Source organism: Trichosurus vulpecula, chromosome 9 (assembly GCF_011100635.1).
Source record: "Trichosurus vulpecula isolate mTriVul1 chromosome 9, mTriVul1.pri, whole genome shotgun sequence".
Classification (NCBI taxonomy): domain Eukaryota; kingdom Metazoa; phylum Chordata; class Mammalia; order Diprotodontia; family Phalangeridae; genus Trichosurus; species Trichosurus vulpecula.
The window spans coordinates 75,961,359-75,979,447 of NC_050581.1; the positions used below are offsets into that span (position 1 = coordinate 75,961,359).

At 39.9% G+C, this 18,089-nt stretch overlaps 1 protein-coding gene across 2 annotated transcripts in view; it reads left to right on the forward strand.

Annotated features, from left to right (window-relative positions):
- CRAMP1 (cramped chromatin regulator homolog 1) overlaps nt 1-14,455 on the forward strand; it is a 119,881-nt gene extending 105,426 nt beyond the window's left edge. For both annotated transcript variants that reach the window (XM_036738512.1, XM_036738511.1), the window contains exons 15-21: nt 1,267-1,371; nt 1,632-1,810; nt 4,246-4,326; nt 4,854-5,085; nt 6,042-6,206; nt 7,580-7,725; nt 10,337-14,455. In XM_036738512.1, the coding sequence (XP_036594407.1) occupies nt 1,267-1,371; nt 1,632-1,810; nt 4,246-4,326; nt 4,854-5,085; nt 6,042-6,206; nt 7,580-7,725; nt 10,337-10,501 (1,073 nt within the window). In that variant the 3' untranslated portion in view covers nt 10,502-14,455. The remainder of the gene's footprint in view (nt 1-1,266; nt 1,372-1,631; nt 1,811-4,245; nt 4,327-4,853; nt 5,086-6,041; nt 6,207-7,579; nt 7,726-10,336) is intronic.
- Nucleotides 14,456-18,089: the final 3,634 nt, after the last annotated feature.

The window sequence follows — 18,089 nt, forward strand, 5'->3', positions numbered from 1 at the left end:
GTTAAATAAATAAAAAAATAAAAAAAAAATAAAGGAACTGGAGCATCTAGGTGGTGCAGTGAGCAGAGCACCGGCCCTGAAGTCAGGAGGACCTGAGTTCAAATCCGGCCTCAAACACTTGACACATTCACTAGCTGTGTGACCTTGGGCAATACAGATATACAGTAACCCCAATTGCCCTGCCTTCCCCCCTCCAAAAATTTAAACAAACAAAAGGAACCTAAAAAAATTGTAGCAATGTTTTGTACGTATTAAGTAGTTGAGAAGTACATAAATACTCCAATAAGTAGTTGCGGTGTCTGAGGCCTTGGACTCTTGCTTGGCCTGCATCCCAATTCCTAATGAGAAGGAGAGGGCCCTTAGCTATGCTGGAAAGTTGGGGAAGCAGTGGGGAGGAAGGTTAAGAGGTCTCCTAAGCCCTTAGCTCCTACTGCACCTGCAGATACACAGTAAATGAGGACCTTTACCTTGAAAAAGACTTGAAGTTTCCTTTTGGAAGTGAGTGTTAAAAGGGTTGAAGCTTCTGACTTGTTGTGAAGTGGTCCAGTTTTCTTGTTCTCTCACCGTTTCTCCTGGATGAAATAAAGCATAAAAGTAAACACAAAATACATGTTATGCTCAAATCATTCCCTAATGTATCATTTGTGTTGGAGTAAATTCACCTTTTCAAAACAAGCATTATAGCAGAGCTAACTTTTCCTCTTCTGTTTTTGCACTCATAACTCCGTAAACTCTAAGGAATTGAGCAGGATTAAACTTTTTTTTTTTTTTTTTTTAGGATTAAACTTTAAACTAACTTTTATTGGTAGAAATTATTATCAGGAATTTAAAGAAGGAAATGGCTTCCTTCGCTTATATTTTGTCCTCTGGTCTTTGAATTGCTCGTTTGTGCTGTGTTGCTGTTTGAACAGTTTTGATTCCATGATATCGACAAACAGGCCTTACAGTTATTCTTATTGTAATGTACTGCCTCATTTTGTAGTTTTGTTCAACCTTTGGTTCCTCCTTGACAAAACAGCTCATCCAGCCCTTCTTTGTACTTTTTCTAACCCAAAAATCATTTCTACTTTCCACAGGAAGTGGCAGTTTAGAATACTTGATAATATTTGACTAGACTGAAATCTCATAGTGGAGGCTGTGGGTAGTGGAAATAAGGGAGAAGCCCTGCTATTCTGTAGGCCTTGGGTGGTGAAATGAGCACCGGAATAAGAAAATTATAAATATATGTGTGCATTCTAGAAATTTGTTTTTGTTCCCATCTTATAGGGAGAGGGTCATTTCGGCCAGTCCAGTCCTCTCTGACCAAAGCTGCTTTGTCTCGACCTATTGTGCCCAAGGTTCTTCCAGCCCAGGCTGCTAATCACCTGTCCAGTAAGTTTCCATAGCTAAGCGTGAGATGAACTTGCAGCCAACCCCATGCTTCTGAGTGACACTTTTTGAAGTGTTCTTTTCTTCTACTTTCTCAAATACATATCTCCTAAATCCTTGGAAGGAAAACCATGTAAGCTATTGACTTTTCAGTTAAAAATGGGGCCTTTGAGATAGGATATTTTTATGGTCTCAGCATGGGAATGCAACTGCTCATTTAGGAGAAGCCTTATTATTATCATCCTCTGTTTCTCTATCTCCAGGTGCCATTGACTTGGCAGCTAAAAGTGCTGGTATCATTCCTGGGAGCCCACTCCCTGTCCTGGATACTGAGGGTTTGCCTGGGATAACACAGTTGCCTTCGGAGGAAGTGACAGCCGCAGTGACAGGGCAAAACTTGGCTAGCTCACATCAGAATGGGGATGCCATGTCAGCTATGGAGGTTGGTATCAGTAACATGTGTCTTTGTCACAGAAATTGTGGAAGGTATTGCCGTTTTCCCTAAGGTGGTAGAGCCTACGTTAAATCCCGTGATATAATGATGATATTGCATTTAATTTTGCATGCCGTATTTTGGCCAGGTAGGCATCTGTAGCATTGAGAAAACTAAAAACCAGCATGAGGTAGACCATAGAATTCTTGTGGACAAGATGGTGAAATTTGAGCTGGATGATGGTATAAATGCTTTCAGTATGTTGATCTGTCACTGGTTCACCAGCTGTAGTCAGATGTTGATTAAATGGATAGACGTCAGCCTAGATGTAATTACAGGTCCCTAAGGGTATGGGATGGTTTAGGGTTCTATCTTTTACTCTCTTCTGCCTAGTATTTTTGCAACTGACTTAAAAACTAAATGTCATGCTCATCAAATTTCTAAAACACACAAAGCTAGGAGAGATAGCAAATATATTGAGTAATATATTGAGGATCCATATAAATCCAATTGGAATAGTCAGCCAAGTATACACATATAACTTAATAGAAATTATTATCTACACTTGTGTGAGAGTTTAGATACTTGACTTAAAACAAAATACAAGTCAGTAATGAGATGTGACCATCAAAAGGCAAAGTGATCTTAGGTCCATTAACGAAAATGTAATGTCCAAAGTACCAAGTAGCTCTATACCAGTCAGGCCACACCAAGTATGTGTTCAGTTTTGTTACTCTGGTGTTTTTTTTATATAATTTTTATTCGTCATAATTTGCTTTTATATTACATTTATTTCTGAATATGTACTTCCCACCTTCCATAATGAGCAAGCCATCCCTTCCAACAGAAATTTAAAAAAATATATTTTTTCCCAACAAAAGTAGCCAACATATCATCTGTATTAACAGGTCAGCAAAGTATGGCCCTCATGAAATTTAACTGTATTTTAAAATGTAAATGCTTTTCTTAACTCAAGAGGCTGACTAGATTTGATTCCCAGGCTGTAGTTTGCTCATCCCTATTCTATATGATGGCATGTGGAATATTGTACATTCTCATAGTCCCTAACCTCTATGATGAAGGAGAAGGTACATTTTCTCTGCTCTTCTCCATACCTAAGCTTCCTACCATAGAAAGGGCACCATATCTTAAGATGGATTTGTTAAGTTGGCACATAGCTAAAATATAAAGAGATACTCATTGTCTTAAGAATTGGTTAAAGGACCTAGGGTACCCTCAAGAAGATGAGATAGAGGGGCAATATGATAGTTTATTTGAAGGGGCTATATGGGGGAAGATTTATATTCTATTCATGGCTCGAGAGGAAGGTGATTTTTCATCTCAGCATGAGGAAAATAAATTCTGCACAATTAGATTGTTTAAAAAAAAAACAACAATGAATGATTAGACCTGTGTGTTGATGAATTCTTTGTCACTGTAGGCATTTAAGCAAAGGCAAATTATATCATAGAAGAAATTTATGCATCTTATAGGGTTCTTTCCAACTCTGAGGTTCTAGGTTCATTTGAAGGAACTAGGAGTGTTTGATCTGGAGAAGGTACAGCTTAGAGGAGGTTATATTGTCTTCAGATATTTCAAATGTCCTTTGGCAAAGGTATTAGACTTGATATGTGTTGCATTAATGAATACATTAGAACCAGTGGAGCTGTACAGCCTTATTAGTACCCTAGTACTTTAAAGTATTAAAGCATAGTCTGAATGACCCCCCATCAGGAATGTCGCAGAATGTATTCCTGTGTGTACAGGAATTTGGACTGGATAACCTGAGGTCTCTTCTCCTTCCTAAAATTATGTGATTTCTCACCCCCTCTTTTGGAAGAGTAAAGCTATAAAACTCCTAATACTGTCATTGCATACCATACAGGATCCAGTCAGGAGCCCCAAACTCCCTGCCAAGTCTAAGGTCTGAACCCTGCTGTGAATGAGCTGGACTTTTGGTGCTAGAGAAGAATTCTTTCACTTAAACAATCAGAGTAAAACATGGAGGAACCTGACAGTGTCTGACTTTGAAAGCAGTTTCAGGAGTTACCCCTCCAGATTATAGCACTTTATCTTCCTCTGATTTTAGTTTTTAAAAAGCCACTTAAAATGAGGAGACAACTGCTGTAATGTAGGAGTTGGTGTATTTACCAGTGTTTGCTTTGAGTTCTGGTTTCTGGTATATTAGCAGCACATAGATCCAACTAAGCCTTGAGTCAGAGAGCATTGACTTCATCACTTACTAGATCTGTGACTGTGGCTCTGTTACCTTATCTCCCAGAATAAGTTTCTTCTCCTGTAAGATAAGGAGGATCCAATATGGACCTCACACGGATAGCTGTAGCTTTTTGTGCTTTTTAAGCTGTAGTGTCAAATATATGTGAGCTGCTATTAAGTATTAAGTATAATTGGGAAATGTTCTGCTATTCCTTTTTTATTTCTAGGGCACAAGCAGTGGGTGCCGCGTTCCTTTCATCAGTATCCCCCCAAGGCCTGAACCGGAATCTGTTACTCAAGGTTTCCAGGTAGGGACCAAGCATTGTGTAGCTTCTGAACCAATGCCACTAAGCCAGAGTTCATCTCCCCAAATACGTCAGACCTGCAGTCCTCATCTTCCAAGTACTTCCATGATCTTTGTCTAGCTAATGGTTCTAGTTTTATTGTCTCCTGGATAATTATAGAATAGAGTTCACACAGCCTGTGTGTGTTTGTCTCATTTGGAATTGTCTCCATCGGCCTGCTTTCTTTTCTTTTTGTTATTTCCTTCTCTTCTCCAAATAGAGTTGTAGACTTGACATCTCACCCCCATCGTAAACCCACTGTGTGCCAATGAAGTTACCTCCTTTCTTGATGACACTGGTATAATTTTACTTTCCCTATTGGTCTTGAAACTGATAAATGACCACAACATTTGCTGGAGGTTTTTTCAGGATACTTGCAGCATTTTTAGTCTTATACCTGAGAATTATGAATTTTTTTTCTCCACATTACATATTTTTTCAATTCTGTCAGACCCATTTCTGTGATAATTTTTCTGTTTTTCTTCCTCCAGGCATCTTCTGTTCTATCCTTATCTGAAATGTCCAAAACCCCTCTCCAGAATGGCCTCTCTACTCCCCTTCCTACATCTGAGGGATCCAGTACCCGGCTTTCTCCACCCAATGTCTCTGCTCTGCTAGACATTTCCCTTCCTGGACCCCCTGAGGATGTATTATCTCAAGGAGAACCTTCAACTCAGATCAGTGACTCCATCATCGAGATTGCTATCAGTTCTGGCCAATATAGTAAGCAATACTTCTGTTCCTTGAAATCAGGAAAATCCTTGCTGCCCATTAAAGAGAAATATTATTGTTTAACAATAGGTGAATCTCTGGCTTCTTACCTGGGTCTTTAGTAGATTTATGGAAAAGATATTTATTCTTGAGAAGCCAATAGTTTAAATGGAAAAAGAAAATGCTGCTAGATTCCCTTAGGGGGGAAGCATTACTGCTAGAAATCAGGGTGGCCAATGAGCTTGTATTCCAGTGGCTCCGGAAGACAAAATTGTCAATGTTCAGATGTATTTAACCTGATTACTTTGTCTTTACTTGGGGATCGAATTAGGAGATGCATTTAGAGGCACCTGGGGTGTTATGGATGGAGTGCTGGGCCTGGAATCAGGAAGACTTGAGTTCAAATTCCATCTCAGACACTTATTAGCTATGTGACAAGGGCAAGTCACTTAACCTCTGTCGGCCCCAGTTTCTTCATCTGTAAAGTGGGGATCACAACAGCACCTTACCTCCCAGGGTTATTGTGGAGATCAAATGAGATAATATTTGTAAAGTCCTTAGCACAGTGCTTGGCGCACAGTAGTTGCTTAATAAATACTTAATCCATTTCATCCCACTGGTGTCAGTGGGGATGAAATTAATGCTTGATGTTCTACTGGACTTCCCTATGCTCCTACATGGGAGACTGAAATCCAGATTAACAGACTTGCTCCTAGATGGATCAGCTAGAGAGTAGTGTTTGCTAAAATAACCAAATGATATCTTCTTCAAAGTGAGAGTAACTCTGAGCCTCGCAATGTCCCTTTGGAAGTTTGTGCTACTGATTCTGTTAATACTGCTCATCTTGATTTGGAAGTTTATACTATTTTACATTATTAGACTTAAGGTACTATGGCTAGCATAGTAAGGGTTAGATCAAATTTTTTTTCTTCTAACTGAAATTTTAATGATACAATATTCTTTTATAGGTGAAGGAGTCTCTCTTTCTCCAGCAAAATTGAATGGCAGTGATAGCTCCAAAAGTCTTCCATCCCCATCCAGCAGCCCTCACCAGAACTGGATTGCCTCTCCCACTCATGATCCACAGTGGTACCCCAATGATTCCACAGACTCTTCTCTTAGCAGCCTGTTTGGTGAGTTTTTCTAATAGGCTACAGTAAACTCAGACCCTTGACCCCCAGGAGAACATTCTTCTTTAGGAACAAGCATCTGAGCCAGAAACTTCTCTTGTCTTACATCGGTCATTTAGTTGATTAATGATCATTTGACATTGATTATCTAGAAATTTTGAATGGTTCAGGATAAGTATTTCATGGTATGGCCTTTGCTCTATGCTATTTTAAGACCACTTCCCTAGAACCTAGTGAGTTACTTAGGGCTCTGCGGTTCATGTTTTACTCCATAGAGAATTTGTTGTGAAGCAGGTCCCAGAGGTTCCTGTCCTTTCCAAAGACCTTCCTTTGTAGCCCCAGTGGTGACAGTTTTGATGGATAGCGTGTGACTTTGGTCTCCCATTTTATATTCTGTTTTTTCTGAATCATTGCCCTTAGTGATTTTTTTTTCTGAAATGAGCCTTCTAGTTTGTTTATTAAAGTATCATATAACTGAGTAAGTAGTCTTCTGCATAGCTGGGACTCTGTTATTTGTCAGCTGTATGCAGTTCTTGGCATGTTTTAAATATTCTGTAAATCAGCAGAGCTTGCTCCCCTCTACCCCAGTCTGTCAAACTAGATGATAGGATACACAGTATTCAAATATACAGGACCAACAGAACAGAAGTGGAATTTCCTCTTCTACTGCTGTACTTTACCTTGAGCACAAAATAGGGCTTAGATGGGCAAATGTGATTCTGTGGCACAGATGTCAATACACAGCCTCAGCTCCCAAATCAGATCCTAAACTAATCCTAAACTGGTCTCTTGAAGCAGTTAGGTGGCACAGTGGAGACAGCATTGGACCTGGAGCCAGTCTCTTAACTTCCGTTTGCCTCACTTTCCTCAACTATAAAATGGAATATTAATAGCACCTACTTCACAATCATATGAAAAAATATTTGCAAAGTTCTTAGCACAATGCTTGGCACATAATAGGCTTTTAAATGTTTCTTGGTCAGTTCCCACCCTCCCTTTTCTCCCTTCTTTTTCTTTCTTCCCTCTCTCCTCCCTCTCTTTCTTCCTTCCCTCCCCCAGATTGATGAGAATTAGCATCCATGTCAGTCTTTGCTTTCCAATTCTTAAATAGAAGGTTCTGAATGATGAGTAGGAACTGCTAGTATTCGAGATTAATTTGGAATTACACCTACCCTTTTTCTACTCACTGAACTGAACTGTATTGACCTGTGGTGATGAGAATGTACCTGAATCTGAGCCATATGCAAAGGTAATTAATCACTCAAGTCAGGAATTAAGTATACCAATATATTGTATCAATATACTCTAATTTTCAGCATTGTTTTGGAAAAAAATAAGAGTTTAATAATTTTTATTTTCTTCTATCTGCTATGTAGCAAGTTTCATCTCACCAGAGAAGGGCCGGAAGATGCTGCCAACTCCAGTTGGGACTGCCAGTGGTACTTCCCTACTGGGCCCCAGCTTGCTGGATGGAAACTCTCGGGATTCATTTGTCTCCCGTTCACTGGCTGATGTTGCAGAGGTATATTTTCCCATGTTGGGCTTTTTATTCAGTAGCTTTGCCCTGATCGGGAATACTTTTTTACTTGTTCTTTTCCCCCCAACATCTGAGTACTTTTAGGGATAAAGGTATGTAATCACCCACCATTTCAAAACCTTTAAGTTTACAAAGCAGGGACTGCCCCAAGGTGTGTGATCAATCAGCTGGAGAATGGGAAGCTAGTTTACATCCCACCCTCTCCACTATAGGGATTTATAAGTTAAGGGTGTTACACCTAGCAACCACACCTAACACCTATTTATTATGAAATACCCCTCCCCCCCATACACACAGCAACCACACCTAACACCTACACTTATCTTCAAATGGGGTGGGGGGGGGGGCGCCACACCTCTTGAATCTATTTTGCCTTGTACTCTGCAAGCTCCTCTCCTCCCCATTTCTGAGTCCAGTGGGGTGGAGTCAGCCCAGAGTAGTTATAATTCTTACTGGCACTGACTAGACTGTTTGTCACTGAGAAAATTCCTGCCTCTGCCTTGCCCTCTAACACTTCTCCCTCCCCCTTCAAATCTCCTTGTAGCCTTGTATCAGTGAAGTACAGCTTACCTGCCTCCTTTTTGTTTTGAAAGGACCATGAGAATTGCACCGGAGATAGCAGATTTCATCACACTATCTTTCCCTCCAAACCACTGCTTTTCCAAACTCTTTTTTTCTGTGAAATGCACTATCTTTTCATTCTTGTAAGTCCTCAATCTTGGTGTTGTGTTTGACACCTCACTTTTCCTCATCCAACATAGCTGATCTGTTACCAGATTCTGTAGTTTCTACCTCCCCATCTCTTGCATCTTTATTCTTTTCTCTACTCGCATAGCACCACCCTAGTTCAAACACTCATCTCTTATAAGGACTATTGCAATAGCCTCCTAATTAGTCTACATGTTTCAAGTCTCCTCTCTAGACTATCTTCAAAATGGTTACCAAAGTGATTTCCCTAAAGTGCAGGTCCTACCATACCACTTTTCAACTCAGACTCCAATGACTCCCTGTTGACTGTAAGAACAAATATTATTTCATCCTATCTCATTCTTTATAAATTTCTATTTTTGGCATAATTTTTATAGCATAATTATCAGTACAACAACAAACATTTAATTTATAAATAAATATATGTTTGGGGATGCACACTGAACAATTTTTTACTGATGGGGTGTATGTTCACAAAAGTTTGGAGACCATTGCTTTAATAGATTTTTTTTTCAGTTTGTAGTAAGTTTTATCTATTCTTGAAACTCCTGATATTGTCCTTTGTTAGACAGATCCCACAGTTGAGCTACATGGAAGTCCTCACAGATGAAGCAGAATGTTAGAGCTAAAAGACACTTTAACAATCACTAGTAGAACCCCTTTATTTTCCAAATGAGGCTAAAGAATCTAGGCTTTAAGAAAAAGCGTTGTTCACTGCCTTTGGAATAATTGAGCAGCATTGTGGTTTAGTGGGAAAAGTCCCTGAGTTAATATCTGAAGATCTGGGTTCATTTACTGGTTCTGCTACTTAAAACTTATGTGAGCTCTTACAAGTCTGTTAATCTGGATTTCAGTCTCCCGTCTGTATAAAATGAAGGAAATAGAATAGAAGACTATCAAGATCTCTTCTAGCTCTGATCTTATGCTTCTCCTGGCTGGGTGACAGTAGATTCACCTTATTTAAAAATTCATCTGGTTTTGTAGAGGTGATATTTCCTGTTGCAGAACTCTTCTTTGCCATAGAGTTCAGTGGGGCTGAGGCAAGCTCTCAGGATATATAAATACTGCACAGATGCCCACTTAGCTCTTGCTCTGAGTTCATATCCTAAAATGATCCTAAATTGATCTGTTAGACTCTGGAAACTTGATGCTCAGTTTCCCAACAAGTACCTGGGCCCATGCTAGGAGTTAAGGTCTTTACAGTAATATGAAGTCCATTCCCTTCCCCTTGAGAGCTTACAACTCAGCTAAAGAGGTAAGACAGACACGCAAATATCTGTAGTTGCCAATGGTATTATTGAGTAATATAAACAAGGGCGAAGATTTCCATTTAGGGTTTATTCTTTCTCTATTCATTGATAGCCATGTATTAAAACATTTGACAGTCTGGAAATATATTCACATCACTTCATATGCCAGTTGGCAGGTCTCTTTCCAGCTAGTACATCCTAACTAACTCTGCATTACAAGAAACTATGCAGAGGGTTATAATATATGTAGTGCCTGCCTGGCATATAGCAGGCATCTGATAAATTCTTGTTGACTTTGTAGAGCTTCAAGGGAAGGGGAAATGATGTCCCTCGTTCTTTTATCATCTCCATATAGTGGTAACAAAATGGGACTGAGGTCAGTGGAGATATTGGAGAGACAATCTTTTTTCATACAAGTCACAGAAATCTTCATGTTATTTTCTCCCACCTGACTCGGCAGCAGTCTAGTTCTATGTCTAGATATGTAAAGATAGCCATGAAATAAATTTTTATGTCCATCTGATGGTACCATTTTCCTCCTGGGTCTCCCAGCGTATAGGAAAGCCCTACATGCTTAGAGTCAAGTGATTCCCACTTATCTAATTTGCAGTATTTCCCTTCATTTCTGTGTCCTCTAGGTTGTGGATTCCCAACTGGTATGCATGATGAATGAAAACAGCATTGATTACATCTCCCGATTCAATGACCTTGCCCAGGAATTGTCCATCACTGAGTCAAGTCGTCGGGAAGTCCTTTTTGATGGAGGTGGAGGTGGCCCTCCAGTGGGTGACCTCTCACAGTGATCTTGCTTAGTGATGAGCACAGTGGTGGCCACAATTAGGATGGACTGATATTACAAATGGATATTGTATGGTTGTTCCTCTGATTGTGGGGGGCCGGGTGGGGCGGAGAAATCCCAGGTCCCACTCTCAATAAAGGCAGCATCTTCTAACATTTGAACGGCTGTGCATCCTGGAATCTGTAGTACACCAGGAAGTGATCACTGAACAGTATTAAATATGAATTCCCATGAGAGGAGCTAGAGCTAGTGATGTGGTTGGAAAGAATCAGAACTAGTTCTCTGGAATGGCATGAGTTAAGACGTTGGTAAGAGAATCCCCTTCTCAGGCACTTTGTGCCCATATGTAATATTCTTAGTTCCATGTCAAGATTGGGGTCCAGATGAATACTGGTTTTATGTTAAGCCTAAATTTGTATTGAACATTCCAGTTGAAGGAGAAACTACAAGTTTTCTTTTTTAAAGGGAAGAAGTTGAGAGTGCCTTGGAATAGCCATTAAGTCCTGGAGAATTTTAAGCCACACTCACTGGTGGGAGGGCCTAAGTCACTACTGCCTTCCTCCAATTAATCCTTTGACATTCTGTTACTATGTCTGTAAAGTGATGGGAGTTCGATAATCCATGATGCATTCCTTCTTCCCTGGGGAAGACAGCACAGCATCTCTTGGGCTCTCTGTAATTATAATTGCATTCCAGGGCAGATGATAGTGCAGACAAAGGCCTTATAGTACCTGGGGTAGCAGAGGGAGAAATGTTGGTCTTAATAGATGTCAATTTGTTGCAAAGATTTTTCCTATCACCAGCTCTATTGAAATACCAAACCTCCCCTAGTCCCTTAATTGTAGGTTTTGGCTGATTTAACAAGACAGGTAAAGAATCATGTCTTATGCAGATAACACTGATTTTTTTAAATTTTTAAGGAAGAAAAGGGTCTTTCTTTTATTTTGTGAATTAGGAACCATTAAAGAAGAAAACCCAATTAAGTTAGACTTCCTTCCCTCTCCCACTTGCCAAGTTTCTTTAAGGATGGTCCAAGGCATCATTTGTTCAGATGAAGACCTCTGCCTATAAATTCTTAGGTATTTGGTGGAATTTTGTTTGACATCTGAAAAGAAATTAGTGATCCTTGATAATTGGGTAATTAAGTGATTTTTCTCTGTATCACATGTTCCTCTGCTTTTGGTTGGCCTTCAGCAGATGTTGTTCCTTTATATTTATGTACTCTTGGTCCTCACTCTTCTGGGACCATCGAGCACCTCTCACTCTTGCCCAGGGTCTCTTTTCAGAGAATTCAGGAACAAGGGCTTATATTCATATAAGGTAGCTTCTTAGTATACAAAAGCCATGTCCTCTGTAGAGAGAGGTTTTATATACTCCTAATAGTCACTTCTTTACATAGCAGGTGAACCCATTAAATCTATCCACAACTACTGTCTTAACAGCCAACTGTGCTTACACAATCTATCTAGGCATCCATGTGAGAAAGTTCAACCTTCGCCACAGTGTCATCTGTGGTTTTATCCACCTGATATATTTAACTTCAGGTTATTACCTACTTAGCCTGTTGTCCAATGTTTCTATCTGCTGTGCCATTAACTCACACCTTTGTTGAAAGTAAGAGCAGCATTTCTTCCTCTCAGTAATATTCTTAGGCAGGGCCAGTAGCCTTTAAGGCTATTGATAGCTACTTGATAGGTCTGGCTTCTCTCCCCAGCTGATCAATGACCCAGTCTTTGGACATATGGAGGTAATTTAACCTAGACCAGTGCCTGATAAGGGAGTACTTGAGGCTTCTTCAGGAAAAATAAAATGTTTGTTCTGCTCCATATAGAGAATTGTGGAATCCCACAAATTGAGCTTATTTCATTTCAGTAATAAAGGGCAGATGTTCTAATACCTAAGACAAGGGAGATATTCAGGGTTACTGGATGGAGAACATCTGGTTTTCATGTTGTGGTTTCACTCCCTTGTCCCTGAAACACTTTCCCAGAGCTCTTATATGATACCTCACCGATAGTACCTTATGAATAAGGCTTTTTCCTGGTCTTAAGAAAGTAACAGCATGTAATTAAAAATAAAGGAGAGGAAGAATATGGCACAGTTAGATCAAGTGATGTGAGCAAAAATGTGACCATTTTCTGAGTTGATTCATCAGTCCTCTAAACTCAACAGAGCTAAGGAATATCTCCTGCCCTTGATAACTGACTTAGCCATGGGTTAAAACTCTACTGGCTGAGTTTGCAGCAATATTAGTCTTCCTGAACTCTGTACTCTAGTGCCATAGAAACCAAGGAGTCTTTCAGGAATATTGCTGGGATTAATGACCAATTGTGTCATGACCATGTGGCCAGCTGATAATACTTCTGACCTAGTTACCCAACAGGAGCTCTGATAATGTTGAGGCAAACAAGTGGAAACTAACTAGTTAGTTTTAAATTAAAGGCAAAGGGGAAGCAAAATATTTCAATAAGCTTATTTAAAGAATTTAAAAATCAGAAGTTCCTGTTTTGTCTCTGGAACAGACTCTACTTGCCGTATATGGAACTCAAGTAAATATCTTGTTGCTGCCAGTAATATCTTAGGTAGTTGGGTTAGGGCAGCTGGAACAGGATTAAAGGAGAAAATGATTTGTCAACTACCTACAAGTCTCCTCCTCCTTACCAGTGACAAACATGAATTACTCTGAAGACCTTTGTTTTTCTTTTTGGCAACAGGTCACATGGATGCTTTTACTTAACAAGATTAAGGGAAATTTCATAGTTTGTAGCAGAAAATTAATCTATTTCTCCTAGCCTTATAAATATATGTATAAAAATAGAAATCTTTCAGAGAATCAAAAGTAGACCAACGTATGTCGGAAAATAGGAGAATTCTTTTGTTTCCATTCAAGTGGATGTCTCTTAGCGCTTCAATATGAATTTATGGCTTATGTTCATTTGAGCTGAAAGCAGATCAGTTCCTTAAAAAAATTCAGAATTGAGTAAGAATCTCTGGGTCTTATAAAATTGATTGATATTCTTGGCCCCTCATCCTTTTGTGTAGTATATAATGACGGGCATCTCCTGTTTTATCTTTCGGAATGCAGAGGCAACGGAATGCTCATCCTTTAATACAGCGCTCACAGTGAGATATGCTGTAATCTGAGTCTGCTAAGTGTAGAGAATTAATCGTTCAAGGAGAAGAGTTAATTGAAAACAATTAGCTTACCAGTATTTCCTCTGTACCCCTAAGTCTCCTGGTCCTAAGTATAGGAATTACCATTGTTTATGAGGCTACCCCATGACATGACTTCTAGATGGATGGCCTTTAAAAACTATATCTTAAAACCAAATCACATTACAGAGCTCAAACTTGTTTTGCAAAGAGATGTCTTGTATGCTGATGCTGGAAACCCCTGAGGAAGAAATTTAAATACTCGGATGCATTGCTAAGGGAATACTGCACTTTGGTGGGTTTTTCTTTTTTCTTTTTCTTTTTTTTAAACAGCTTCCCAAACCTTTATAGCTCTCCTAATTCCACAGTAATTTGTAAGTAATGTTAAGTAAATTAAACCTTGGAAGCACTACAGCAACCTGTTATCATACATTATTGGAACAGGATAACTGGCTTTAGAGCTTATGGTTTGGCAGCAGAATTTATTGCTGTTTCTTTGAAAAATAGTTAAGCCATATCATCTAAGGTTTTTGGCTTGTTTGAGATGTGAATTTGTTTTATAGATTATAAATATACATATGCAGTGTATGTATAAAGCAGATTGCCTGTTCTTCCTGATTATTTTTTGTACCATATTGTAAATTATATTATTTATTCTTTACCAATTTTGGAAAAAAAAAGGTGTTTTGGCTATTTAATATAATAAACAAAAGCTGTTAAACTTCCTATGTTTAAATTTCCAGTTCAACTTGTAAATCTGTTTTTATTATTGTGCATAAATACATACTAATACTTGATCTAACAAGTGTCCTTTTCTGCTTGGTTTTTGTTTTGATTTGTGTTTTTCACCTGAAATAGATATAAATGATCTTCATTACTTAAAATTTAGATTTCCGAAAGAGATAGCCAGCTGCTAAAGGAAAATTATACCTAAGCTTTTCTTAGGGAGGTTATGAAGATCAAATGAGATATTTGTAAAGTGCTTAGCATAGCACTTGATGCATAGGCATTGTCCACCTGAAAGTTTGGTTAAAAGAGGCAAACAGGCTAGGTGATCTATATTTATATTATTTATTCCCTTAAAGTTAGCAGAATACCTACATGTATGGAGCCAGATGAAATCTGACTGTCTAAACAAAAGAATGAGAAGACAAATACATTTAGAACCATCCCAATTCAGGGTGGCTGTGTCACTCAAATTTATGATCTCCATATATGTTTAAACATATTATGAGAAAGGAAGTTTCTTAATTGAATTGGTGGTAAATACAATAAGAGAGTTGACACAGTGTCAATTGAAATTATGATCCAGGACATCTGTATTTTCTTTACCATTAACATACCATAACATAGTATATGTCCATAAGATATTAAGAAAAAGTCCCATTATTCAAGATAGTGTCTCAGGTTAAGTGTCTCATCCTTAATGGCCATACAGAGGAAAGATTAAGTCAGTCCCATCTGGCCTTGTTGACATAGGAAGAGGTATTCTCTGAGTTTACTCAGAGAACAAAGAAACTGTTAGGGTCCAGGTTCTTCTTCTGGTCGATTAGTTCAGGCTCTGGCCCTTACTGAGGTTATTAAATTAATATTAAATGATTATCAGCATTTAATAAATCCTCCCGCCTTCCCTTTCTTTCCTTCTCTCCCTCTGCCTGTTGTCCTGACATGTCTTGCCACTGGACTCCAAATGACTGGACAGGCTGATGACTTTGCACAGCCTGTCAAAGTCCATTCGTTCCTTCGTTCCTTCCTTCTCCTCCTCCCCCCTTTTTCTTTCCCTCTGCATGGGGAATCATCTTCGCATGTGGGTGCTCTGTCCAAAGGAATATAAATTTTGATCGCTTATACTGCACAAGATATGTTAAGATTTGGGGGCTAGATTTTTCTTCCGTACTTATTCTATCGTGGGGTTTTTTTTACTCCCAAAACTGAGACAGTTAACTCTTGTCTCATGTAGTTTTCATTTATGATTTCTTGAAATATAGCTCTGGAAAATTAGGCTTTGATAAAGCCCTTGGGACTCAAATGGAGCTACTTGACTATGCCTTTAAACCCAAATCACACTAGCTCTCACTGACTGACTAATAATAGGTCCCAACCCAAACCTCCCTAGCTCATCGTTTGGGTTTTGTTGGGCTCAGTGTGTGTGTGTAAATAGCAATTGTTTCTGTTCTGCCCAGAAACTCTGAGGGTCTTCCTTTCCCAGGTTGATTTTTTTTGAGAAGGCACACTAAGCCATCTTTTGCCTCAATTCTTACTTAGCCTTGAATCACTGAATGGTTGTTGCCTCAGACAGACCTGGGAAAGACCTTTGCTTAATAAGGCCAAGGTCTCCCACTGCATCCAGGGCCATTGCTAGTAGTCCTGACCTATGTCTTGCCGCTGGACTTCAATGACTCTGAAAGAGAGAGTGAGGCTGATGTTGACTTTGCACATCCTTGCCTTATTTAAATCCAATTCACTTGTAAGTCAAGACATTGCCCTCCTGATTTCATTGGTCCTCTTCTAGAACAAAGGACAGCCAACCAATCTATCTCCCTTCCTTCTTTCTTTCCCTTCTTTCCTTCCCTCCTTCCCTCCTTCCCTCCCCGCCCCTCCTCACAGGTATGTTAAGCAAGAGTTATATGGTGAATCTAGAGAGATTTATTCTAAAACTAAGAGATCTTTTCATTTCTCATCTCTTCTTTGTGTCCTGGTCTTAACATGCTCACTTTCTTTTTGTATCTTTTTTGAGAGGCAGTTGGGGTTAAGTGACTTGGCCACGGTCGCGTGGCCAAGTGTCTGTGGTCACATTTGAACTAAGGTCCTCCTGACTCCAAGGTTGGTTCTCTGCTCATTGTGCCACCTAGCTGCCCCCAACATCTTCACTTCTGTACCCTTATTCAAACAGTTTTAGTACAGTGTAAAATGAAGACCTAAAACAGAAGTATAGACTTGGAAGTTGCTTCTAAAGTCAATGACAGTTTTCATTTTGTAATAGTATGAATGCTTTTTTGATCTCTAATCGGCCCACAAATGTTTACCTTTCCAAGAAAAGTTGAGCGGTGAATAGTATTTGTCACCAGTTGCTCTGTAGATAAAAGCCAAGCAAACAACTTAGTGCTGTGAGGCAGCAGTGAAGCGAAATTCTACAACTGTAGTTGAATAGATATCATCCAGGAAAAGCTAAGATTTTCCTACCTTCCCATTCTCCGTTTCCTACCTAGCTAGCAGTTCTTAACTGAACATACCAGGTGCTGCTCCATCTATTAAATGCTTGTATTGGGAAGAGAGCACCTCATGCTTTAGGTGCCAGAGGAGGTAAGAATTAGATTAAGGCCAGATTGCTGAATTTAAACTTTGTCCAATAATTTAATACAACAATCATTAAGTGCCTATGTAATAATCCCTCCTCTCCAGGGAGTTTTAGGTTCTGCTCCCAGGTAAAGGCAAAAGTTAAAAGAGGGAAGGGGTGTGTGCAGGGAAGGAAAAAGACGATGAAAGCAAAGACCTAGTTGCGCTTTTTTTTTAACAGGAGAAAGACCGCCTGTAGGTGAATCACACGTGTTAGATGAGGAAAAAGCAGACGGTTTCTTTCATGCTGTTTGCTATCAGTCCAGCCACCTCGTATCTGCTTCTAAAACATTTCAAAATAGAGCGGCAGCTAGGTGGTGCAGTGAGTAGAGCACCGGCCCAGAAGCCCGGAGGACCTGAGTTCAAATCCAGCTTCAGACACTTGACACAAGCACTAGGTGTGTGACCTTGGGCAAGTCACTTAACCCCAATTGCCTTGGCTTCCCCCCTCAAAAAAAAATATAGACAAGGTTGGTCGGAGTATTTGGTATAATCTTTAATAAGGTTTGTGAAGCTCATCACGTAGGTTCTCATCCTCACAACCACCCTGAGAGGTAGGTACTATTAGCACCATTTTACAGAAGAGGTAACAAAATTAAGTGACTTCCCAGGGGTCTCTCAGTTAGCAACTGTCTGAGGCAGGACCGAAGTGTTCCTGATTCCAGGCGCAGCACTCTGTGCACTTGGCCATCCCACTAGGTGATTTTTTTTGGAAAATATGCATATCCTTCGACCAAATTATCTTTCACGCAATGGGTTTTGGTCACAGATTTCTGACATTTATTTCCCGGTTACCGCTTTCCTGCTCATTCTAGTTGCATTGGTTTTGTTCATGCAAAAGCGGAGTTTCTATTCTAACCCACAGACGCGTTAGGCACAAGATCCACAGAAGGCGTTGCACTTCCAAGAGATGCAGAGGAGGTGCCGACTACGGAGAAGGCTGGCAGAAGCCTGTGCACGCCTCCCAGGAGCCGGGGCCTCTAGAGCGGCGCTCACCTCCCCCCGGGCCTTCCTGGACTGGGCTGGGGGCGGGGCGGGGCGGGGCGGGAGCGGAGAGGGGATGTTAAAGATTCCCTCCAGGCTGAGGGGGGCGGGCGCGGGCC